Genomic DNA, 27668 nt, shown 5'->3' with positions numbered 1-27668 from the left:
TCTATGACCTAACTACTGTACATACCCCACCTCTGTGGGGATTGGAATTGAGAAGATTATATGCTGGAATGAGATTGAGGGATGAAATGTAGATGGCAAAGGTTTTAGGATGGAGTAACTAGAAAAGATGGTCATGTCAATAATAGGAAGAGGGAAAATGGAAGTACAAGTGAATTTTGTAGTTGAAGGAAGATAAACTCCATTTTGGATAAGTTGAGTTTGAGTTAGTAAGGGGAGATGTTTAACTAGCAGCTGCAAATAAGAAACTGGAGCTCAGAAGAGCAATTGGGACTCTTACAAAGGAGAAAGTCAGCTTCACAGAGATGATAACCTAATCCTTGGGAGTAGATGAGATTGCTAAAGAAGAAAGCAGAGAAAAGGTTGTAGATGCTTCTTGGGAGACATCCACATTTTAGAGGCAGGAGGTTGAGGAAGAATACTAAGAAGCAGAAAGACAAGAAGCAGGAGAACCAGGAAAAAGTACTATTGGAGTACAAGAGAGGAAAGAATATCAAGAACTAGCTGAAATATAATAATAATTTATATTTTTATAGCACTTCAGAGTTATGAAGTGCTTTATATACATTATATCATGAGATCTTCATAATACCCCTGAGTAATAAGTACTGCACATAATACATACCCCCATTTTATAGATGGAAAAATTGATACTCAGAAAACTGAAATGACTTTATATCATCTGTAGACAGCAAAGTCAGAATTTCCACTATACTCTAGAGCAGGGGTCCTCAAACTTTTTAAATAGGGGGTCGTTCACTGTCCCTCAGACTGTTGGAGGGCCAGACTATAGTAAAAACAAAAACTTTGTTTTGTGGGCCTTTAAATAAAGAAACTTCATAGCCCTGGGTGAGGGGGATAAACATCCTCAGCTGCCGCATCTGGCCGCGGGCCATAGTTTGAGGACCCCTGCCTAGAGTATGTAAGAATCCCAGCCTATTATTCTGAAAAGTAAAGATTATATACAGTTTTCTAAATTATAGTAAGATTATAGGATTCTAATATGATATGCACATAAAACAATCATGTGACATTAACACACTAGTAGTATTCAGCCTTGGTCCTGAGATATTCAGCAGTACCATCTTGGGAGACCACTAAAGGAAAAATAGTACGCAGTGGCTATCTGTGCATAATAGACCCCTGAATGTCCGTAGCTCTTGCCTTTATGACATGCTTCTCAATTGCTCCATTTATATATGATCAAGGAAGTGTGTCTGAGTAGATGGCTCTGTTCAGTCCTGAGCCCATTTAGAGGTATCAAGGTTGCATTCCAGAGTTCCCAGTTGGCTCATCTATAGGTGTCGGCTCATAAAAACTGCAGTACAACAAGAGACTAGTGGCTCAAGTAATCCAGGATCTGTCCCCAATCATGGTCCACTGAGCATGAAAACCTAATATTCCCCAAAACAAATCAAATCACAGGGTCATCTACAAAAGAAGAGAAAATTTCTTCCTGTTGCCAATAGCTAATCAATCTGTATCCCACAGCAAAGAAGCAGATAAGTCACTTGGTTCTTATCCTATTAATGATAGGAAGTAGAACTATAGATGTTGTGTTTTATTATTCAAGGAGGTTGATTATAAAGTAGTACCTATGAATCTTGGAGGATGATGTAATATATTTGGCAGAAACTTTTTATTCATGCATCTGTTGAATTAGTTTTTTCAATCTAGAAGTTACTCAGTCAAGGGAGGGCTTTTCCTTTCTTGTAAATGTAGTGCATGAATGCATGTATATAAGTGAATTCACCAAACCTTATATTTTTAGACATCTGTAGTGTTTAAATCATTGGATCATCATTTAGATGAAAATTTAGATAATACTGAATTGGCTTCATAAAATTACAGTTTAGAAAAGCAATGTGATATTTCCTTTATTTTTTATTATTGCTATTTATGGAAATATCACATTGCTTTTCTAAACTGTAATTTTATGAAGCCAATTCAGTATTATCTAAATGATGCTGCAATGATCTAAAAGCAATGACTAGTCCAATATGGGTAGAACTTAGAGAGTATAGAGAGAAATAATGTTTGTTTAGTCATTTTTAGTCATGTCAGATTCTTTGTGACCCTTTTAAATATTTCCTTGGCAAAAATACTTAAGGGGTTTTCCATTTCTTTCTCTAGCTCATTTTACAGATGAGGAAACTGAGGCAAACAGGGTTGGTGACTTGCTTGGGATCACACAACTAGTAAGAGTCTAAGGCTATATTTGAACTCAGAAAGAAGACTTTTCCTGACTCCAGGCCCAGTGTTCTATCCACTGCACCATCTAGCTGTGAGAAAAAGATAAAAACATAGTGTGATACTAGAAAGTATGGAGAGCAACACTAGGGAATTCAAACTTAATAATATATAAATAATAGAAAGCTAGTCTAAAATTTTGGGTAGAAGAGTGATATGACCAGATCTAGACTAGTCTGATTGAAGGATGCATTAAAAAGGGAAAAGGTGGTCTTTTTAAAATTATACATGTACAATCATGTTAAATATATTTCCACATTAGGTATGTTGTGAAATTAACAAAAGGGAAAAAACATGAAAAAAGGAAAAACCAAAAAGAAAAAAGTGAAAAATAGTATGCTTCTATCTATATTCAGACTCCTTAGATCTTTCTTTGAATGTGAATAGCATTTTCTATCGAGTCCTTTCAAAATCATATTGAATCATTGTATTGCTGAGAACTGTTTATCACAGCACAATGTTGCTATTAATGTATACGATGTTCTCCCAGTTCTTCTCACTTCACTCAGCATCAGTTCATGTAAGTCTTTCCAGGCTTTTCTGAAGTCACTCTGGCTCATCATTTTTTATACCATAATAATATTCCATCACAACCATATACCACAACTTGTTCAATCATTCCTCAATTGATGGGCATTCCCTCAATTGCCAATTCTTTGCCATCCTAAAAAGAGTTGTGGATCCTTTTCCCTTTTTATGATCTAATGACTTAGTAGTGGTACTGTTGGATCATAGCGTTATGGCCCTTTGGGAAGAGTTCCAAATTGCTCTCCAGACCAGTTGGATCAGTTTACAACTCCACCAAGAAAGCATTAGTGTTCCAACTTGGGAAAAAGCGGTCTTAGCAATATCTGCTAGGAGATTGTAGTATTCTAGGTGGATGGCAGTTGAGGGACCATATGAAGATGGTGACTATAGAAAATTGGAATTGACAGGACTTAATAACATTGAATATGAAAGGTGGGAAAGAGAGACGAATTAAAGATAACAACAAGATTTCAAATATGGAAGATCTAATTGTCAATGACTAAAATAATAGAAGGACCATATTTTGAGGGAAAGAAAATAAACCTGGATTGGAGCTTGCTGAATTTCAAATGCTGGTAGGATATCCTGGTAGATAGATGGGTTCTATAGACAGAAAAGGGATCAGTTAGAGATGTGGGTGAAGAACCAGGAAAATGTGGTAATAGAATCAGTAGAAGAGATTATATTATGATGGATCCAATGTTCAGGTTTGTCATTAGTTTACATTTAGTTTACAAGTTATAAAGATGGGGGTGATGGGAGTTTTCCCAGTATGTCAGTAGAAAGAATGCCTGATTGGAAATCAGCTTACATATACTGGAATCTTACCTCTACTTAATCAAATTTTCTTAACTTCTCTGGGCTGTAATCTTTTTTAAAATTAAATCTGACTATTTTTTATTGAAGCTTTTTATTTTCAAAACATATGCAAGGATAATTTTTTTTAACATTGATCCTTGCAAAACCTTGTGTTTCAAGTTCCCCCCCTTTTCCCTATCTCCTCCCCTAAATGGCAATTCAATATATGTTAAACATGGTAAAAAAAAAATATATGTAAATCAAATGTAGGCATACATATTTATACAATTATCTTGCTGCACAAGAAAAATCTGATCAAAAAGGAGGGAAAATGAGAAAAAATAAAACGAAAGCAAACAACAAAAAAAAAATGATAATGCTATGTTGTGATCTACACTCAGTTCCCATAGTCCTCTCTCTGCATGTAAATGGCTCTCATCATCACAAGACCATTGGAACTGGCCTATTGAGAAGAGCCACGTCAATCAGAAATGATCATCATATAATCTTGCTGTTGCATGTACAATGATATCCTGGTTCTCCTCATTTAACTTAGCATCAGTTCTTGTAAGTTGCTCCAAACCTCTCTGAAATCATTCTGCTGATTGTTTCTTATACAATCATAATATTCCATAATATTCACATATCATAACTTACTCAGACCATATTTTGAGGGAAAGAAAATAAACCTGATTGGAACTGTATCCACTCAGTTTCCAGTTTCTTGCCACTGCAAAAAGGGCTACCACAAACATTTTTCATATGTGAGACCTTTTCTCTCTTTTATGATCTGTTTGGAATATAAGCCCAGTATAAACATTGCTGGATCAAAGGATATTGGGCTTCAATCTTTACAACTAAAATGGCAGTGGAGAGTTGTACTAGATGATTCACAATGTCCTTTCCAGCTGTGGAAATCAGAGTATTATTGGTGACCTTTGAGGAACTGCTTTCTATTTAGAAATGAGAAGAAACATTTGCTCCTATTTGTTAAGAAGATGAGGAAAGAGCTTGTTGAAAAGACAGGATTGAAGATCATATGAGCATGGATTTTTAGAGGTAGATGGGACCTTAGAGAACATCTAACCCAAACTCCTTATTTTTCATATGAGAAAACAGAAATCCAAGGAGAATAAGTGACTTGGTAGGGGTCACCTAATTAGTGAGTATGAGAGGTAGAATTTGAACCTAAGTAGTTTTGGCTTCAAGTGTCAAACTATCCATTATGTCAAACTGCTTCTTCATTGCATAGTAGAGGGATGGTTGCTGGAATAAAATTCTAAAGCAGACAAGAGGGATAAGATCATGTATAGCTATGAATTCCCTTTAGTTAAAAAGTAGTTATCTCTTAGTACAAAGCTGGAAAAGGAACAGAGAATAAATGATGGTAGTCAAAAGTTTTGAAGAGTGAATCAGTTGGTTTGAGAGATTTTATTTAAATGCTTTTGAAAAAAGAGATGAAGGAAAGTGAGGGAAGTTGAGGAGAAAGGAAAATTTAGAGCAGCTGTTGTAGGCAATGAGATAAAAAGCCTTTCAGGGGGCTCATTAGATCAAAAATATTTTCATAATAATACTAAGACATTTTAATGTCTAAATATGGTAAATAATAATAGTTCTTTGGGAGGATCTTTAATAATTTTAGGAGAGTAAGTTGGAAACCAAAAAATGATAATTGCTGATTTGTTAAAAATTTAATTTAATTTTTAATTTATGAAATAGTATATCTAAAACATAGTAAAGATTACAAATGAAACTATAAATATACTATGTACCAATTGTTATTTCTTTTCAATATATAAGAAGGTTGTTATGTAAATTTCTTTTTTTCTTTCTGTTCCCCAGATAATAAATAATAATTGATAATTGCTGATTGAGAGTGATTAAAAGAGCAGATACATATTGTACAGTCAACCAATTAATCAGCAAGAATGTATTAAGATCTTACTATAAAATGGGCACTGGGCTAAACACTGAGGAGTCAAAGAAAGGTCCAAAATACTAGGAAAAGTATATTAAATTAGATAGGGAGTGTTAGGTCAGATCACACAAAACCCTGAAAGCCAGGGAGAAGTATTTAAACTTGAAAAATTAAGCCTGAAGAATTAAGAAATAAGTCTACAACTAAAACACAAATGCCTCCCCACCTCCTTTATCAAGCCCACTTCAAAGCCTCTATGTTGCCTATGAACATTTTATGACTTACTAATCACAAGTCTAGAAAACTTTACGCTGTCATTGTAGAACACTTTTACATTCTGCAGACATTTCTGTCCACTTTGAATGACCTTTGTAGAGTTTTATTCTGGATGGCTGGATTCCATGGATGAATTAAACCACATATACATTTCTTTGGCTAAAGACCCAATAAAGAGCAATGCCCTTAGGGAAGAAAGGAAAAATTAGCAAATTAATCAATGCTTTCTGATGAGTTCCCAATTTTCAGAGCCAATTTTTGTTAAATAAGCCCTTTTGCCTTGATTAAAGTTACAAGTCCATAAAAGCAAGCTTGATACCTCCCCTGATGTGAAATTCAAGATTTATGAAAATTCATATATACTTTTTTATTAATGGTTATAATCAACGCTAAAAAATATTCATAAGACAACAGACAGTTTGCAATAAAAAGAGATACACAAGATAACCAAGCTGTGGCCTTTTACTAGCTTATACCAAGAAAGGAGCTAATAATAGCTTTTTTATAAATGTACTGTGAATGCCTAAATTAGCAATCAACTCAATCCCTGTTGTTTCTGGGATATACCTATTCTCCAGTTGAATCATTGTTTAATTATACATTGCATTTCCTCTGTTCCTTTGTTTCCTAATAATAATTGCTATTATTTATAGACAGTTCATTGAAATCTGCTTGGTCATAGACACCTGGAGAGAATCATTAACTCTGACTTTGTTCAAGACCCAGTTTAACTCCTACCTTTTGTATATCTTTCCCAGGTCCCTAGTCCCTTCCCACTGACATTACTCTCTATATACCTTAAAAAAAATTTTTTATATCAACATAGTTCTTTACATATAATCTCCCCCATTAGAAGGGGAGCTCCTTGGCAACTGGTTCCCTGTTTTTGCTTTTCTTTGTATCCTCAGATACAAAGCAGTGTGCCGGACATATGGTAAATGACTGAGTGACTTAGTCATTGATTCTTGCTGGAGAGAAGAGTATAGACAAATTGCTAAATGAGAATTATTTAAACTTCCTTTGTCTTTTAAAGTCACAAAATTCAAGTTCTCAAAGCATAAGCACCTTCTAGAAACAGAATGAGCTAAGCAGAAGCTTAACTCAAGTCATAAGTATCCTAACATAGGCAATTGCATATCTTAAGGCAGTATGTTCAAGTAAACATATGTTGATTTAGTTCTTTTTATGAGCTCAGAGGAGAGAATGCTGGGTTTGAAAATCAGGAAGACCTCAATGCAAATTTGACCTCAAGTATTTACTCGCTTTGTGACCCCGGGCAAGTCACTTAACTCTGTCTTAATCCACTGGAGAAGTTGGAAACCACTCCAATATCTATGCCAAGAGAACCCCATGGCCAGTGTGGTCTTACAGGCTCATGAAAAAATGGATCAACTAAACAACTGAACAAAATGGGCAAGGTACTGGAAATACAGAGGGGAGGGAAGGGAATAGGCATTTATATAGTGCTTATTCTGTGCTAAACAGGTTACAAATGTAATTTCATTAACTATTGGGAAGCAGATGCTATTAGTATCCCCATTATACAGATGAGGAAATTTGGGCAGGCAGAGATTAAATGATTTACCCATAGGGTCACACAGTTAATAAGTGCCCCTATATTAATGTATATACATATATATAAATTCTATATTATCACATATATATAGGTACATTAGCAAACATTTATATAGTACTTAAAGATTTACAAAGCTTTATCTTCAATGTAACCAGGCAAAAGAAAATAGCCCTTTAGTTTTAAAGGGCCTTAAATGAGAGTCTTAGACACTGTATTGTGGTGAGCAGAGAATCAGCTCCAGTTAGGAAATTGCAGGACTATATAACACATGCTGGTCAATTCATTTAATTTTTCAGTGGCCAGGACAACACTCTAAAACTCTTAAGTTGACTGGGATTATATCCCAAAGAGATTATAAAGAAGGGAAAGGGACCTGTATGTGCACGAATGTTTGTGGCAGCCCTTTTCATAGTGGCTAAAAACTGGAAACTGAATGGATGTCCATCAGTTGGAGAATGGCTGAATAAATTGTGGTATATGAATATTATGGAATATTACTGTTCTGTAAGAAATGACCAACAGGATGATTTCAGAAAGGCCTGGAGAGACTTACACGAACTGATGCTGAGTGAAATGAGCAGGACCAGGAGATCATTATATACTTCAACAACAATACTATATGATGACCAGTTCTGATGGACCAGGCCGTCCTCAGCAACAAGATCAACCAAATCATTTCTAATGGAGCAGTAATGAACTGAACTAGCTATGCCCAGAAAAAGAACTCTGGGAGATGACTAAAAACCATTATATTGAATTCCCAATCCCTATATTTATGCACACCTGCATTTTTGATTTCCTTCACAAGCTAATTGTACAATATTTCAGAGTCTGATTCTTTTTGTACAGCAAAATAACGTTTTGGTCATGTATACTTATTGTGTATCTAATTTATATTTTAATATATTTAACATCTACTGGTCATCCTGCCATCTAGGGGAGGGGGTGGGGGGGTAAGAGGTGAAAAATTGGAACAAGAGGTTTGGCAATTGTTAATGCTGTAAAGTTACCCATGTATATATCCTGTAAATAAAAGGCTATTAAATAAATAAATAAAAAATCTTAAGTTGTAGGCATGTTGTTTATTTCCATCTCAAAATTAGTCTTGATTTTGGACATGATCCATTTTTAAAGTCTTAGAGATTTAGCCTCATTCACAGAGAGCGAGATATATATATAAGGTTCTTAACATACTCTGGACTTGATACAATTTAAAAAGTCCCCCTGGAATTAATATAGAAAATCTTCTGATGATAAATCAAGCATTTATGTAACAATTCATGATTAACTAGTCATTCTGTACTGTGAGTGTTTGTTGGTTATTTATTTTTCCAAGGGGCAGGTAGTAAGTACTACATAAAGGTTTGGAAAGAATTGTCACATTACACATGCATCTAACTTGACTCAAGAGACACCACAATTGCCCAAGAGGTTGGAAAGCTAAGGTTGTCCCCAAATCAGGTTCAGTGCAAAAAGAAGCCCTTGGATTTTTAATCTCGAAATCACCAGTCACTAAACAGTTTCAGTTTTTCTTGCAAGTACAAAAGGAGTTGATGGCAGTCATCCAAGAATAGCAATTATCCCTCCAGAAGGCAGTGAGTAATTATTAAAAGTCACAATGGCAGCTAACAAGGATGATGTCATAATTAGATTCCTGGACTTAATAGGGATCCCCAGGGTCCAATCATAGTCAGTCAAGTTCTTGAAAAAGGCAAAGAACAGTTGAATTGCTTAATGATATATTTTTGAAATTCCCAACTTATGGGGCCAGTGTCCCTATACAAAAGGATGAGAGGACAAATAATGTTCCCAAGTGGGAAAAGATGATGGCCAGCACCCAGGAATTTATGAATTGATAACTCTGAACCCAGATACTGCAAAAAAAAGGGGGGGTTTCTAAGTCATCTTCTTTCATCTGTAAGAATTTTTAGCAATCTATCTTGCCTATACTTTAATTATTTTCCTGACTGAAATGCTTTCAAATTTTCCAGATTTTAGGTAATGTTTATTTTCTAGATATGTAGAAAGACTTCAGATTAATCATGATTAATGTGGAATAGGCTGCAGATCTAGTATTTCTAACCTAAGGATTCTGTGAAAATATTTCAGAGGTTTTGTGAACGTGGATGGGGGAAAAATAAATCTTTATTTTCACAAACTTCTAACTAAAATTTAACATTTATTTCCATTTCTTAAAAACATGATTTAGGGTTTTCAGCTTCACCAGATTGTCAGTGGGCTCAAGGACACACACAAAAAGGTGAAGAACCCTACTCTAGATAGACAAGCTAGATGGTATGGAAGAAGGAATTAGATTTGTAGTTAAAACCGGGACTCAAATGCCAGCTGTGCTGTTTATGACCATGTATTGGATGACCAGCATTTCTTCAAATTTTTTTTTTGTATGAAAATGAGGAAAATCATATTCTCTAAGGTTCTCTCTGGTTTTGAATTTTATGATCCTGAAGGTTTCCTAACCCTTTTCTTTCCCTTCTCAATATTCAAGAATTTATACTTACCTGTAATTAATTAAATTCCACAAACATTAATTAAATCTCTACTTACAATGTTAAAAAGGTTAGAGCTACTTGTTAGAATATAATTTCCTTGAAAGTAAGAGTTGTTTTATTCTTGCCCTTTTATCTCCAGCATCTAGAATTAGTACTTAATATAAATACCTGGTCATTGATTGATTGCAGAAAAGCAAAAGGGACTACAGAGTTGTAATGTTAGGAGGCAGATTTGACTTTATAAATGTCACTGAAACTTGGTGTGATGAGATCCATGACTGGACTACCTTATTCAAAACAAACAAAATGTAGTAAAGGGGGATAACATTTTAAATTAAAAGAATATAATAATGTGGGGAAATCTTGGAACAGGATGGGAAATACATAGTAGAAAATATTTTAGCAAAGATTAATAATGAAAGTAGAAACTGATATTTTTGTCATTAGACTATACTACAATCCACTTTAGCAGAAAAAAAAATAGATGAGGAATAGAAGGAACAAATCACAAGCCTGGCACAGAAAAATCCCATAGTAATTATGGGAGACCAATAGTAGACAGCTGTAGAAGTTCTCTCTGCTAAAAGGAGGGAATGTATTAATATCTTGACTTATGTCAATAATAATTTCATCCTTCAGAAGAGAAAGGTCCAACAAGGAAACAATATTGCTGAAGTGGAAATAATAGATATCATGGCATAAGGGGAGAAGTGACTAATCTCTGTTAGAGTTTTTAATAAAGAAAGAGAATAAAACTGGATGGATATATCCTATCTGTTTATTGATATATATATGTGTATACATGCATATATACACACACATATATTTACACATATACATAAACACAAATATATTTACATACATGCATACACACATATATTTAATATGCCTGACATGCATTATATAGTTTAGGAGTGAAGATTTTAGGTCTTCAAAGGAAGACTAGGTAGAACCTATGGACTAAAATTCTGTAAAGTTAGCCCAGAAAGATTAAGATACTCTAAAGAATAAAATTTGAAAGACAGGAAGGAAAACTATTCTAATGAGAAGGAAAGAGGGCAATTTTCTTAAAAGATTGTTTTGAATGCCCTAGGAATTCCCAAGTCAAGCTAGATTTGAGATGATAGAAGCAAAGATTGGTAACAGAGGATGAATACAGGTATAGAGGATGAATACAGGTGAGTGTTACTATGCAGTGGGAAGATTGCTTCCATAAAATAAAATTTAAAAGCTAATAATTTTATTAGCTTTTAAACCCTATTACAATTTGCCCTCAATTTATCTCACTAACCTCAATGAACGTTATTTCCCCCTCTATGATGTAATCCAGTCATACTGTCATTTCTTTTATTCATTCAAAATGCTCCAAAATTAATTTCTGGGCTGCAGCACTGACTACCTTCCCCCCACCCCCCATACCTGGAATGTTTCCCTTCTTACTTCCATCCCAGAGAGTCTCTTTCTTCTCTTTAAGATTCATTTTAGGTATCATCTTCAGTATGAAGTCTAAATTAGCTCTCTGGTTTAACAGAAACTCCACAAAGCATAAGCAACTCAACCAATTTGAATAAATCCTATCACACCTAGTTGACCTGCTTTTGATTGATCCAAAAGAGGAATACAGACCTTTTGTACACCTCTGATTGATTGGTGTGTTCTCACCCATAAAAGTAACTGGGCTAAGTAGATTGGGAAGATTGATTCACTTAATAAGCCAGCCCTCACCCTTACCTACCTAAAGGAGCAAAAGCAAATCTAAACAAATCCTTTTATTGACTTTAGCATTTAATGCCTGTAAGTTTTAGTACTCTTGGCATAATTTTTGAAGACTATGCTGTTTTTTTTTAGTTTATATATTTACTTGCTTTTTTATCTTTTATGTGACTTTAACTTTAAAATTTTTGTTTTTTTAAAACTTGAGTTTATTATTGAATTCACTCTGCCTAGATACAGTGGTCCTCAAACTTTTGTTCTCAATATCTTTATCCTATTAAAAATGATTGAGGATCTGTCCAAAGAGTTTTTGTTTATGTGGTTTATAGTTATAGATATTGATCACATTAAAAATAAAGATTAATTATGAATTTGTAGACTCTCTGAAAGGATTTCAGAGATTCCCAGAATGCTCTGGACCAGACTTTGAGAACCACTAGAACTTCATAACCTGCAAACAGGAAACCCACATAGAATTATAGGACTGGAAAACATGAAGTTTTGCCTTCTCATTTTTCAAATGAGGCACAGAGAAAGCAAGTCCCCAAGACCACCCAGGCTTAGAATCAAAGCCTGAGATTGAAACTCAGGTATTACAACTCAAAGTTATTTGCTCTTTCCCCTATGTGATACCCTCTCTAGTTAGTGTTACTTTCCAGTACATGTATTGGTATTGTTGCCAGCTATTTAGAGGGAAGTTATTTACCACTCACACCATGTTATAGTAAAAAGAAAGAGCTAGACTTGAACTCAGGAAGACTTGAGTTCAAATTCTACCTCTGACATAAAATGACTATATGAACTAGGACAAGTCATTTAATCTGTGTAATGTTCCAAGAAAATCTTAAAACCACAAGTTTCAGAGAAAGGGTTATTTGCATTGGGAGAAGTTGCTCACTAGCAATTTCACACACCAATGAAAGCACAAGTTCACTTTTTAAAAAGGGAAACAGAAAGGCACAGAGAGAGAGAGAGAGAGAGAGAGAGAGAGAGAATATCTTGAAACAATTTTATTTTTGCTTTTTAACTCCCTGCTCATGTGTTAATGTTTGTGTTTTTTCATTCATCTTCCTAGGGAATGGCATTTACACTAGAAGAAAGGCTGCAGCTTGGCATCCATGGCTTAATACCTCCTTGCTTCTTGAGCCAAGATGTCCAGCTCCTCCGGGTTATGAGATACTACGAGAAACAGCCCAGTGATCTGGACAAGTATGTAGAAAATGCTCATGCTATTTAATCTCCTCCCCCAGCATATCTAATCTTACAATCTGAGCCTTTCAATTTAACAAGTATTTAATCAACACCTCCTGAATAAGGGGTTGGGGTTAAAGCAGAAGGATAACTTGCTCTCAAGGGTCTTACAGTTTCCTAGGAAACATCAGACACTACATGAGTCAGTCAGAGAATCTCAGAGACCATTGAATCCCACCAGTGACAACGAATCTTCTCTACAATGTACTTGACTTCTAGCTTTCACTTGAAGACTTCCTGGTATAGGAAGCTCACGATTTACCTCAGTAATAGTAATAGTTAGCCCATTCCAATTTTGGACAATTGTTATTTGTTAGAAAGCATTTTACTTATATGAAATCAGCATCCATTTCTCTGCTCCCATTCCTCCTGATTCTGAGTTTGGATTCTAGTGAGTATACCACAGAGAACTTAGAACCAGTGCAAACATGTAATATTGTGACATGGGTGAAATTTCTCCTTTTCTTTCTAACTCCTCCCCATTTGAGGGGCCCAAGGACATATTACCATCTCCCCTCGTCTTTCTTACTTAGAAACTTGTTCTTAGTAATGGATCTGTCATTTTCACCTCAATATAAATTTGTTAGTGTGGTAATGCTCCAAAGGGGGTATTTAGATTTCAAACTTCCTCTGTGGGTGTAGGAGAAAAGGATCTGAAGACTTCTTGTAATAGAACTCACTTTTATCAATGAATCTGAAAAGTGTCTGATAAAGAAAATTCAAACATAGATAATAGGTAATAGAGGTATTATTTGGGGAGAAAGCCCCCTGAAATCATCATGTGGGTGGCTACTTCCTCTGCTTATGCCTAATGCTGTCCAACCCAAAGGGAAGATTCTCCACAGAAATTATTCTGGCCATCATCCCATGTAACCTAAAGTTTGACCTATTTTTGACCTTCCCTATAGACTCTCTGGTAGCCATCCACAGTGGAGACCATCTGACTCTAACAACAACCCTGGTTTTCTCTCTCCCCCATTTTTAAGGTACATCATTCTCATGACTCTCCAAGACCGGAATGAGAAACTTTTCTACCGAGTTCTTACATCGGATGTAGAGAAGTTCATGCCTATTGTTTATACACCCACAGTGGGGCTGGCTTGTCAGCAGTATGGCCTGACCTTCCGTAGACCACGGTGAGTGGAACAGATGCAAACGAGGTAAAGTATTCATTGGGAATGTCTGTGTCCTGGGAGTGTTCATCCTTCAACAGGTCACAAACATATAAGGGTAACAGCAAGAGATAGTACCAACTTACCTTGTAATTCAGACACAGAATGGTCTCTCCCTTGCTTCCCTCCTTTGTCTCTACCTTCCTTCCCTTGCCCCCTTTTTCTTCCTCTCTCTATCTCCCTCTCCCTATTTTCCATTTTTCAACTCTCTCTCTTCTTCATCCCATTTCTTCCTAATAGAAAGAATACTAGATTTAAAGTTGGAGCATCTGAGTTTGAATCTTTATTCTACCACTTACTAGCTATGTGACTCTAGACAAATTAATAATTTTTCTGGATCTTGGTTTCCTCATAATGAAATGAAGGGACTGCACTAACATTTACAAAATTATGATAATTTGCTCTATTCTCATAAACATGTGTATATAGATACATATAAACATACTTATATTTAAAAGTAGATTTATATGTTATATAAATAATATATTACTGTCAGGTAAGTGATGCATGGATAGAATCTAGTATCTAACACTTAATATCTGTGTGACTGTGAGCAAGTCTTTAGCCTCTCAGTTTCCTCATTTGTAAAATAGAGATAAGAACGGTTCCTATTATTTAAGATTGTGAGGATCAAATAAGATCACTTTTGTAAAGAGTTTTGCAAGCCTTACAATGCTATGTAAATTGTAATCATCATCATCATCATTATTTCTGTGGCTTTCTATACTTTCAAATCCATGTAGATACTCCCTCTACCAATATTGATCACTATCCCTCTGTGCCTTCACAAACATTATCATAAATTGCTAAGCCTCCAAGTTTATTGCTGATGACCAACCTTCTAGCCATAAGACTCTCTGAATTTAGCTATGCTAGTCTTTGAATGAAAATCACACAGCCATTACTAGACCCTCCAGCTCTATAGTCTAGCTTCTTGATAACTAGCTTCTTATAACCTTCAAGAAGTAAAAATCACCTGAATACTTTTAATGGCAGGTGCTTTTTTAATATCCTAAAAAGAGAAATGATCTTTATCTTTTTTCCTTTTTAAATATTTATTTTTAATACACATTGCTTTATGAATTATGTTGGGAGAGAAAAACCAGAGCCAAAGGAAAAAATCTTGGGAGAGAAAAAAAAACAGAAAAAAGAAGTGAACATAGCATGTGTTGATTTACATTCAATTTCCATAGTTCTTCTACATGCAGATGGCATTTTCTGTCCAAAGTCTATTTAGATTGCTTTGGATTATTGAACTTGAGGCCGAGAAAAACCAAGTCTTTCATAATTAATCTTGCTGTTATTATGTTAAAAGTATTCCTGGTTTTGCTTGTTTCACTCAGATCAGTTCGTGTAAATCTTTCCAGGACTTTCTAAATCAGCTTGCTCATCATTTTTAATAGAACAGTAGTATCTGTTATCCTCATATGTCACAACTTATTCAGCCATTCCCCAAGTGACAGGCATCTACTCCTTTTCCAATTATTTTCTACCACAAAAAGGGCTGCTACAAACATTTTTGTGTCTGTTGGGCCTTTTCCCTTCTTTATGATTTCCTTGACATACAGACCCAGTAATGGCATGGCTGGGTCAAAGAGAATGCACAGTTTTATAACCCTTTCTGCATAATTAGAAATTGTTCTCCAGAATGGTTGGATCATTTCACAACTCCACCAACAATGCATTAGTGTCCCAGTTTTCCCATCCTCTTCAACATTTAAATGATCTTTATGTTGTTAAAATTAGTTATATACATAAACTGAAAATAATTTTGGATCTGTGGGTATCATATATATATATATATATATATATAACTTTATATATATAAAATCACAATATATGCATATTTAGACACATATACATACCTACTTATATACCTATAAATTATTTATAAAATAAGCCAAACTAATTTGGTCCAGATCTGGCCAGGAGGAGATATACACACATATACACAAGTATAGGGACATATGTCCTTTCTGGGCTGTTGTATGGCAAAGTAAATAGAATACTGGGTTTGGAATCAGGAAGACTCATCTTCCTGAATTCAAATCTTACCTCAGACACTTAAGCTGTGTGACCCTGGGCAAGTCAATTCATTTGCCTCAATTTCCTCACTTGTAAAATAAGCTGGAGAAGGAAATGGCAAAACACTCTAGTATCTTTGCTAAAAGGAAAAAAAAACCTGAAATGGGGTCATGACTGAAAAATGACTAAAAAAAATATGTCCTCATTCAGGAACAGTTGCTTTATGAAAGTACTAAGGGAAAGTAGCTGAGACAGCCTTGTGCTACCTAGAGCACAAGGTTTGTGTGGTTTGTGTAAGCCACCTGGTAGAATACCAAGTTCCATCTGCTCCAGATGATTTTAGTTGCTTAGATCCTGGAAGAAGTTTGAACTTCTAAGTCTCAAGTCACTTTTCAGCCTTTCTACACTTGCATGGATAGAATCTGCCTTTTTCCTTTTAGTGCCTCTGCTTGAATTTCTATGTTGTCTAAGGATATTATCACAAATATGATAATCATATTTAAGGAACAAATATGATTTATTCTATGTGAGTTAATAATTTGTTTTATTACTTCCATTCCCAGTGGATTTCAACCTCTTCCCCAACTTTGAAAAATCAGAAGAAATTACTCACTTATGTATAGATTAAATTACATTTAGTAAAAAAAAAATTGAAATCTAATAGGTACATGGTTAAATTTCACTGTGGCTTTAGAAAACCATAGCCACTGGTTTGGGGAGTCTAAATTCTCTTGTGCTTACCTTCTTGTGTTCTGCTTCTCATTATCATCACTGAGACAAGTGGATCTAATTGGCTTTTATACCAAACAAATTTGAACTCAGTCATAAAGTGGGGTGTGTGTGTGTGTGTGTAAGTAAAAGAAGTCAATATTCTATCATTATCTGGTTCACCCTATTTCATGGTGAAGATGGAGACCTCTGTTGGCATGGCATCTACTTTCTAGCCAATTTCTAGGAAAAATTTATGGTCTAGTTCTCCAGCTGCCAGGTTATTCTCAAATTCCACAATCAGGTGGCCTCAGAATTTTCTCCCATTGGTTAACAAGATATACAATCACCGCTATACTCTAAAAGTTTTCCACCTCAACAAGCAGCCATTCACCATTTGTTCCTCATTGCCTTCTTGAATTTCTTGGTGATACAGTTGAATATGTGTTGTTGACATGATTGGTGCTGGGGGTATTTTCATTCCAATCACTCTAGCACATATTGGCTGCTTCTACCCCAGAAGAGTAAAACATAAAACCTTCTGACCAAGGGAGTAAGTATTCCCATAAAAAAAGCAACAGGTGCAAAAGTACAATGCCACCCATTCAAAATTCCTGTTAGCATTTACAGGATCTCTTTCTTCATCCTCCTACTTGGTCCTTTACAACAGAGTTTCTTAAACTTTCTCCACTTGTGACTCCTTTTTGCCCAAGAAATTTTTATGTGATCCTGACTCAAATGTAAGCCAAGGTGTTTCTGGCAGCATTTGTGCATGAGCAGTGCAAAGTGCACATATTATGTGTTCAGAACTGAAACTGAAATGAAGTGGCTCAATGCAACATGGGCATGCACTTGCCAGAAACACCTTGGATTATTATGCATTTGATTCTGAATTGATTTTTGGTCATTGTATTCAGAAACCTTTTACTGTTGCCAAATTTTGGGACCCCCACATTCAGTTACACAACCCCATATGGAGTCACAACCCACAGTTTAAGAAGCTTTGCTTTACAATATCTAAGGACTTTCCCTCACTCTAACTGCCATTTTTTTGTGCTTAAAGAAAATAAAAGGATAAAGCAGAAGGAACCTGGGGCTACTAACAAGCTGTCAGAACTCCTGCTACATTGCATATATGAATACATGTTATAATTATGCATTTATATAGTTCTGTGGAGAAATATTACAGTGCATACATAAGTATGTGACTTTTATCATTAGTGATCACAGATGTTGGAAATCTTTCAAACAGAAAAAAATGTGGAGTTTAAAAGGATTTGGGCCACAACTTATATAAAGTTGTCTGTAGTTCAAAATGAGTCTCGTGGACCACTTCATTCAGTTTTCATTCTACAGACATTAATTTAGCTTCTGATTTTTTCAAGACAGGGTGTTGAGTAACATAAAGACGATTAAGGTACGGTCCTCATTCTCAAGGAATTTATCATCTAATAAGAAAAGTAAAATAAATATGCAAATAGTGTGTGCTAAGTGTATGAGGAGGGAACAAAGCATTATAAGAGCTCTAGGTAGGGCAAGGACAAAAGGACTGTCACTATATCCTTGATGCCTCTTCTGTTTTGTTCTGCATCCAGAACCTTTCCTTTATGTCTCCAGCTTTTGGAAGAGGCACCTTCCTGTATCTCATAAAGAAGACAGCTTTATATGCCCAGAAAAAGAACTCTGGGAGATGACTAAAAACCATTACATTGAATTCCCAATCCCTATATTTATGCACACCTGCATTTTTGATTTCCTTCACAAGCTAATTGTACAATATTTCAGAGTCTGATTCTTTTTCTACAGCAAAATAACGTTTTGGTCAGGTATACTTATTGTGTATCTAATTTATATTTTAATATATTTAACATCTACTGGTCATCCTGCCATCTAGGGGAGGGGGTGGGGGGGTAAGAGTTGAAAAATTGGAACAAGAGGTTTGGCAGTTGTTAATGCTGTAAAGTTACCCATGTATATATCCTGTAAATAAAAGGCTATTAAATTAAAAAAAAAAAAAGAAGACAGCTTTATATTACTATGGGGACAGGCAGGGCTATTTGTAGGCTCACTCATGCTATACCATTGCAAAGATGCTCAGCTGCTGAATGCAGTCTGGTTGCATTTTTAGCTTCAGACTTGTTTTTAGCCAGAAAGAGGAAAATCTTAATAGCTCATTCATTTTTTTTCAAATTTTAAAAAATTTGCTGACAGTGAAATTGAGAAACTACAGGCTCATGTTATCTTTTTTTTTTTTTTTTTTTTTTTAATATACCGGATCCTTTTTACTCCCAAGCTTCAAGCAAGAAACATTTCTCCTTTATCTTTGTGTTGTGGTAGTACTGCCAAACTTGGAGATAAAATGCTTCAGCTATTCTATTATAGCTGTAATTAAATTACAGTTACAAATTAATTACAATTAAATGACTTGGGCAAATCATTTAAGTGCTTTGCCTCAGTTTCCCCTTCTGCAAAATGAGAGTAATACTTGTACTGTCTCCTTCACAAAGGTTGTGGTCATTGTCACATGAGATGGTATATATCTTAACCTTTAACGTGGGATCTGGGACCTTTAAAAAGATATTGTAACAACTATATTTCAATATAATTGGCTTCCTTTGTAATCCTATATATTTTATTTCATCCATTTAAAAATGTTATTCTAAGAAAGGGTCCATAGACTTGACCAGACTTCCAGAAAGCTTCACAACAAGATTAAGAACTCCTGGCATATATGTAAGAAGTCTAGAATTGTCAAGTGTTATGTAAATATAAGTCATGGTTATTAATAATAAAATATAAGGTAAAAAAGTCACAATATACTCACATTTTATTAATAAAAAGAAAATTGCAAAAGAAAACATATCATAAGTAATATCTTTTAACTGTAGGCATGAACTCAACATATTATTATTATTCAACTGCAGAGTGATTTTTTTTCCTCACCTCTTTTTATGTTACTTTCTCTTAGCTTGAACTCCAGCCAATCAATTAGCTGAACTCCATCTGCCCACACTCATTCCTGTAGCTGCTGGAATGCTGGCAGTCCCCAGGAGCATATAGCAGCTTCCCATTAAACAGAGCTGGGTGGTTTTTTGTCCATGGACTTGATAGTACTTTCTAAAGTTATAGAATCTCAGGGATAGAAAGGTGCCTCCGATCTTCTTGTCCAATATAAATAGTAGAGTGGAACAAGTACTGGGTTTGAAATCATTTGAATTCTGTCTCTGCTATTTACCACCAGTAAGACCTTGGATGAATTGTCTATATTTGTTTGGGAAGGGGAAGGGAAAAGGGAAAGAATAAGCATTTACTAAGTAACTATTATACGCTAGACAGTATGATAAATAGTATATCTTTTGAAATCTAGGTTTCTTTTCCTTATCTATATAAAGAATTTGTTGTAGGTGATAAAAACATCCCTTACATTTTTTAATCTGTGTTCCTATAGAAAAACAATCCCCTCTATAACATGCCCAGAAAATAGCCCAGGACAGTTAGCCTGTACTTTAAGAAAAATACAATAATAACAAGTCTACACACATAAATATACATGTAATATGTAGTGTGAAGAGGGAGAAATTTGTCAGGGATATCCCTTAAATAACGAATTCTTTGCCTATTCTTCTGCCTGATTCAGAATTTTAGGTAAACTTACAGGTTGGGATTATGAGTTGTTATTTTTCAGAACGCAGACCCACAAACTACCTTTGAACCTAGGATACTAGTTGCCCCCAGGGCATTTAACATGAATTAGTCAGGGTTGTTGCCAATCATTTTCATGTTTACCTCCAGCCACAGGTTAACTTGTAATTAGCAGTAGATCCCATTTACCTCTCAGGAATGGAATTCATCTACCTCAACTTTGGAAATATACCCAGATCAGTATCAGAGACTTCTCACAGAACAAAAAAATAATTTATATTTTAATAAAAATATTAACATAATAGCAGCTCATATATAATGTATTTTAATTTACAAAACCCTCCACAACTCTGAGTTCAAATATTATTCTCTCATTTGATGGATGAGAAATCATATACTTGCTTATACATGGATAATGTTAGAGCCAAGACTCCAAACTTCTTGTTCCATGACCATTATTTTTTGTTTTTCCTTGCTTCCTCTCCACTTAAGTTTGTCCCTGCCATGCCATGCAAGGAAAGAAAGGTAGGAAGCAGGAAATAAACACACATAATTATGAAGGGATAAAAAGGAAAGAAATATTCTTTTCTACTTTATTAAGCTGAATATTAATTAGACCAAATTTTTACACATGTTCAATACTAATTAAAACAACACTGGAGTAATTTATAGGTAAATTTGATTTATGATTTCACAAAGGAGTCAAATATACTAGCCATATTAACAAAGAATTTTGACTATTCATGAAATTTTTTAAAAAGGAGAAGATGGTCTTTAAATAGAAAAGGTTGCCATTGAACTAGCATACTGAACCAGCAGATTGTTCTAGATTCACGGGGCAGGAAAAAATTGTGTTGGCATGTGCAATCTACTCCCTTGCCTTTTGGTAGAATTGTATTTTAATTCCTCCATATTAAAACCATTCTGAGAAATAATTTTTAACTTTTTAAAATTTTCCTTTCTCTTTTGGGGGAAGCAAAACTGTAATGCTTAGCAGCTCTAATTTTGAGAAATTCTTTCATTGACCAAAGTTGCAGAGTTGCAAAATCTTAGATATAGGAGGCATTGAACCCGACCTAGATCTGATCAGGAATCTCTTTTAGATCATAACTTATACATCTTATCTATCCTTTATTGGAGATTTCCAGCCAATGATAGCCCATTCCACCTTTGGATCATTCTCATTGTTAGTTGTTTTAAGAATAAATTTTCTTGTCTATAACTTTTTTTTTTTTAGAAATGAGATCTTTATTAGAAATACTTGTCTATAACTTCTAATCATTGTTCCTAGTTCTGCCCTTTTGGGCTAAAAAGAATAAATATAATCCTTTTCCTATGTGACAGCTCTTCAAATGCTTGTAAACAGCTAAAATGTCTTGACTAACTTCTTTCAGGCTAATCATCAATCTGAGTTATTTATTAACTCCTACTATGTGCCAGGCTCAGTTCTAAGCCTTGAAAATATAGAAAAATAAAAATATTGCCTGCCCTCAAGCAACTCACAATCTAATAATGGAGGCAACATGCAAATAACTGTACACACACACACACACACACACACACACAAGAGATAAGTGAGTCAGTTAATAGGAATTTATTAAATACCTTCCATCTAGGCATTGAGTCAAGTACAAAGAAAGACAAAAGATGGTTCCTGCTCTAAGGGAGCTCTCAGTCTATTGAGAGAGACAACTTGTAAACCACTATGTCCAGACAAGATATATACAGGTTACATTGGAGATAACAGAAAAGTTACCTGACAGAGAAGACACTTCTATTAAGGGGGCTGAGGAAGGTTTCTTCAGAATGTGAGATCTGATCCAAATATTGAAGTTCCTTCAACTGAGGCTTATATAACAGGAATTCAAATCTCTTCACCATTTAAATTGCCATATTCTGATCATTTTCTAGTTTGTCAATATCCTTTCTAAACTCTGGCACCCCAAACTGAGTTCAGTGTTCTAGATACACTCCAAACAGAAAAGAGAACAGCTGGATTATTACTTGATTAATCACTATGAACGAAATGATTTAAGGTTTATAGTTCCTTTCTTAATAACCACCCTGTGAGGTAGAGCACAGTGTGTGTGTGTGTGTGTGTGTGTGTGTGTGTGTGTGTGTGTGTGCGCGCGCGTGTGTGTGTGTGTGTGTGTGTATGGGGGGGGGTGTATGTATATGTGTTTGTACAACAGGCTCACCAGTATGGAGGAGGAATGATATAGTTATGAAATTAGATCCAGCCTGTCATAATCTTGTTGGTTGAGCCTTGTTACAGACTCTTATTACAACAGTGATGATACCCAGATATAATTCAGGAAACTGAACAATGAGTACTCAGTCAACCAGGGCATGTGGCAACTCATCTCTGTGGAGCAAAAATTCCATTCCCAGTCTTCTGGTAGTAAGCCCTTCTGAACTTAGTGAGGCTGCTCCTCAGATAGCAGTCTATCTCCAAGATCCTAAACTCAAAACTTTCCTTCTTTGGACCTACTAAAGAATGGCCTCTGATACAGAGCTTTGATAGGCCAGAGACATCCCTACCTTCTAAAGAAGTATTAGAATAGGACTTTAGTGAAGGGTTTCTAGATAAGCATAATTTAAATTCTGCAGTCCACAATTTCATTAAGTTATGGACTATTGGAGTTTAGATGAAAAGAACTCTGGACTTATGAGAGAATGTATTTCAAGTCCCTGCTTTGTCATTTCCTTTGGGTACATCATTTAATCTTTCTAAGATCAGTTTTTTCATTTGTTAAATGGAGAAAGCACTAATCACACTATTTATCTCATAAATATCATATACGAAAGTGTCTTACAACTTTAAAAGTTATATAACTTACAGTTATCCAATCTCTACTTGAAAATCTCCAGTGACGGGAAGGGTGAGCCCACTACTTTTGAGAGCTACCTCTCCCATTCCCCTTCTAAACAGATTACATAGTCAAGAAGTTCCTGACATCAAGCCTAAATTTAACCTTTTTTTGAGATTTCCGCTCCATGGCTGTTTGTTCTACCCTCTGTTCTGCCAAAATGAATAAGATTAATCATTCTTCCACATGATAGCTCCTCAACACTTGAGGACAGTTAATCTGTCCCCCGTGAGTCAGTTATTCTCCAGACTCGTCAGAGAATGACAGAACTAGAAGGGACTTTAAAGGTCATGCAGTTTCCTCTGAACCCATGTGAACTCTACAGGACTCAAGAAATAGATATAGTAATGTAGGAACAAACTACCTTGACCCTCACTGCCTGAAAGACCAAGGATATTAGATTTCATCCCTTCTTCAGGGCTCTTAGGTACCCTTTAAAAGAATTATAGGTGTCTAGAATCTCTACAAATGACAGCAGGACCCTCATTTGTAAGGACGGATCTTCCACACCCCAATTCCATTTTACTACTAACAGTTAGATTAACTTTTTCAAAGAAATATTTACTTCACAAGTGTAAATAATCATAAATTTACCCTCCCAGTAAGTTGACCAACTAGTCTATGGGAAGGGAAAGGGGAGTTAAGTTCACAGCTTAGTTCAGTTTCTATAGAGCCTACAGTTCCAGTTTCAAGTCCAAGTCTATCTTTGGGCTCAAGTTTTAGGTACCCTGACTTTTCCAAGTTTCTGGGCTGGCTGACTGCACCATCCTGTCTGTAATCCATGACTAAAACTCCTGACATTTAAACTAAGATAAACAACAGAGCAGAGACCCCTGACCCATTTCTCAGAAGCAGGTTAAAAGAGAGAAGTGGAAAGATATTTCCCTTTTTAAATTCAGTTCAGGGTGAGCATCACCCTATTTCCCAGCAGGAAAATATGCAGGAAGGAAAGCAATTTTCCCAGTCTAGTGAGTTTTAAAGGTACAGCTTGTTCTGTCAATACAGCTAATCTCAGGAGGCTGCGCTTGCTCACATGGTAAGAAAACACAGGATGCAAGGTTCCTCCTTTAGACAATCTATGGGTTCCCAGGCAAGCCTCTTACATATGTCAAATGTATCTGAACAACCACCTCGTAAGCTTTCTTCATTTAAACATCTTAGAATTATATGATCTGCTATTTCTAGTTTTCTATAAGTAATGGTCCAATAGGTAAAAAAAGGAAACAAGCACTTATTAAATATCTATTCTTGTGCTGGGCACTATGCTAAGCTCTTTACAGATATCTCACTTGATTCTATCAAAATCCTTAGGAAATAGTTGCTATTTATATATGCTATTTATATAAATGGAGCTCCATTTTATATTTGAAGAAAATGAGATTGGTGTATATTACGTGACATGGCCATGTCCACATAACTAGTAAATGTAAGAAGCCAAACTTGAACTCAGGTCTGCCTTACTCCAGGCCAGTACTCTATCTACTATTGGCTCTAGAAACCCAGGCAGGTTTCTTCAAATGTATGTGTATGAGGCAAGACCTTTGATTATAGAGAACTCCCAGTGAGGAAATTCTCTTTATTAAATGTGGAGCAGCATCGGCCTATCAACTTAAAGACTTAAAGAATTTCCTGTATTTCTCAGAAGTCCAATGGTTCTCTCAGAATCCTGCCACCATGATGGATCAGACATCAGATTTGAAACAAGTTCTTTGTGAAACAAAAGCAAATTCTCTGTCCTCTACAATCCATTATCTCTCAGACAAAACCAGTCTTTCCTCGATTTTTAGTTCTGGAATTTGTTTTTCCTCCCTGAGAGTATTTTCTATTGTCCTTAATGAGTTTACATTTCTAATTATTTCACATATTTTTTCAAGTCATTTCCTCCAAAATTGAGTTTGGTCCCTAGTAAATCCCTATATGTTGTTCACTGGTAAATTTAAGTAATCCAGTACAATGGAGCACTGAAATTCATGTCAATCATTACAATATTGGGTTTTCCACCTAATAACATAAATAACTTTGAACATATCCCTTAAACAATGAGCCTCATTTTCCTCATCTACAAAATAACGAGTTGATTCAAAGGGTTCCTTCCCACCTTTGAGAGAATCTATGATGTCTTGACCATCCTTCAGACCTACTGTGAAGCACAGAGAATATGTAGATTAAGACCAGCCAATCCATACCATGCTTTATTTTGTGGATGAGAAAGCAAACACCCAAAGATGATGCATTATAACATTGCATTACTAGGTCATAGCACAGATGGGACTCCAATCCAGCTTGTCTATCTTCAGGTTCTGTGCTTTTTCCTCTGGCCACTACTCTTTCCATGTCATTCTACATTTATAAATCCACTGCCATCCAACTTGTATTTCCACTTTATCAACAAAGGTATAATTTTGTCAAGTGGCTTGCTAAGATCCAGATAAGATAGGTGTACAGCAGTCCTCTGATCTTTTAGTTAAGTAACTTATCAGTTTAACTGGTTATATTTATAGTTACTTTCTATTGCCTCCATCCGAGATGAAATTCAACTGAAAACTGAGGAATTTGGGACTCAACATTTCATTTCTACTTTTTACACAACATGTTCTTTGAATGATTATGCAATTCATTTTTTTTCTTCTGGAGCATAGATTATTATTGGATGTCTTCCATATGTTTTTGGCCCAACCATCTCCTTGTACTATTGGAAATTAAAGCTTAAATTTTACTCCCAGAAGCCCTCAGCTTCCACAGAAATGAGGTTCTGCCACCAGTCTGCTGTGTAATCCTGGGTGAGTCCCTTTTTTCCAGCAGACATCCATTCCCTCAGACTATCCCATCAGACTAGGTCTTCACTTAGCTTGCTTTAAGCTCAAACATTCTTTGATTCTTTGGTAAGCGGGAATAGGATAGCCTTGTGGATCAACATGAGAGAAAACATTAGAGATGAGGAGATAGGCAAGGAAGGTTCTTTGACTCCTCAGTCCTTGAAACGATAAACATTCTTCTGAGCATTTCTCTGGAACAATGAGACTCCTTAAACAAATAATAATTCAGGCCAGCTGGATACTAAAATTAAAACTCTTGACAGGCCAGCAGCTCTGCCTTGCCTCATTGTAACTCAGGAAGGGATGCCAAAATAGTTGTCAAGACCTGGATGCCCAGTAAGTGCAGCTCTTTGGAGGATTCATCTTGTTTTCTTTTATTGTGTTCATTAACCCTTTTGCCCCTTTTCTCTTTTTTTAAGGTCAAAGATGGGAAGATTAGAGTTAAATCTCTGTAGGCATAGAAGTGAATTAAGAATACAAAACTGCAGGTCTTCCTACAGCAAGAGAAATAAAAAAACATTTTTTAAAAAACAGTGTTTTTAGAGCACTGGGTTATGATGAGAGAGACAAAAATATTAGATGAGGCAGGTCTTTGCCTTCATGATTTTTGCAGTGCAGTAATGGGATTTCTAACCTGGGGTGTGAACTTATTTTAACATTTTCATAATTGTATTTCAATATAATTGGTTTCCTTTGTAATCCTATATATTTTAAGTTTTTTAAAAACCATTTTGAGAAGGATTGCATTGACTTCACCAAACTGCCTGGTAAAGGGGACGATGACACATAAAGGTTAATAAGCCTTTGTCTTGTAGGTAAGACATCAAAACATAATTCAAATGCAAAAGAGTACATAAATGCTTTAGTTGTCCCCTAGAAAAGTGTCTTGTGGAATATGAAGTGGTTTTGAAGTGGGGAAGATTGAAGAAGTCTCTTAAAAAGCATTTACGTTGAACTTTAAAGTATCCATCTGTCAACATGTATTCACTATTTGCTTACTATTTGCCAGACACAGCACAAAGGCAAGAAACTCAGCTTTTGCTCTCAAAGAACTTACATTCTAATGAAAACTAACGAGGGAAAGCACTAGATGTATGATGTGTCAGTGAACCCAGTGCTACACTTAGAATCTAGACTCTTCCTGAGTTCAAATCTGGCCTCAGATATTTGCTAGCTGTGTGACCCTGGGCATGTCACTTAACCTTATTTGCTTCAGTCCCTCAATTTATAAAATAAACTGGAAAAGGAAATGGCAAAATCACTTCAATATCTGTCAAGAAAATCTCAAAATGGGATCGTTAAGGGTAAGCTATGGCTGAAAACAGCTGAAAGATAACTTATGGATAGTGAGATTTGAACTAAATCTTGGAAAAAGGGAGAAAACAGAGATAAGAAGAGAAAGCATTCTAGGAATCAGGGACAGCTAGTGAAAATGCATGAAATGTGGAGATATGAAATTAGGAGGAAAAGCAAGGAGGCAAGTTACACTGGACTATAGCATACATGGAGGGGAGTAAAACAGAAGAAGGGAGGAGTGGATCATGTAAAGAGTTTTAAAAGCCAAAAACAAAGGATTTTGTATTTCTCCCTGAAAGTA

General features: G+C 35.5%; 1 protein-coding gene across 1 annotated transcript in view; it reads left to right on the top strand.

Moving 5' to 3' along the window:
- ME3 (malic enzyme 3) overlaps positions 1-27668 on the top strand; it is a 287597-nt gene that overhangs the window by 124459 nt on the left and 135470 nt on the right. The window contains exons 3-4 of the mRNA XM_012545299.3: positions 12663-12796; positions 13825-13974. Coding sequence (XP_012400753.1) covers positions 12663-12796; positions 13825-13974 — 284 coding nt within the window. The remainder of the gene's footprint in view (positions 1-12662; positions 12797-13824; positions 13975-27668) is intronic.

The sequence above is a fragment of the Sarcophilus harrisii genome, chromosome 3 (genome assembly GCF_902635505.1).
Source record: "Sarcophilus harrisii chromosome 3, mSarHar1.11, whole genome shotgun sequence".
NCBI lineage: Eukaryota > Metazoa > Chordata > Mammalia > Dasyuromorphia > Dasyuridae > Sarcophilus > Sarcophilus harrisii.
Note: the sequence above shows the minus strand (reverse complement) of the source record. Positions and strands in the feature narration are given on the sequence as shown.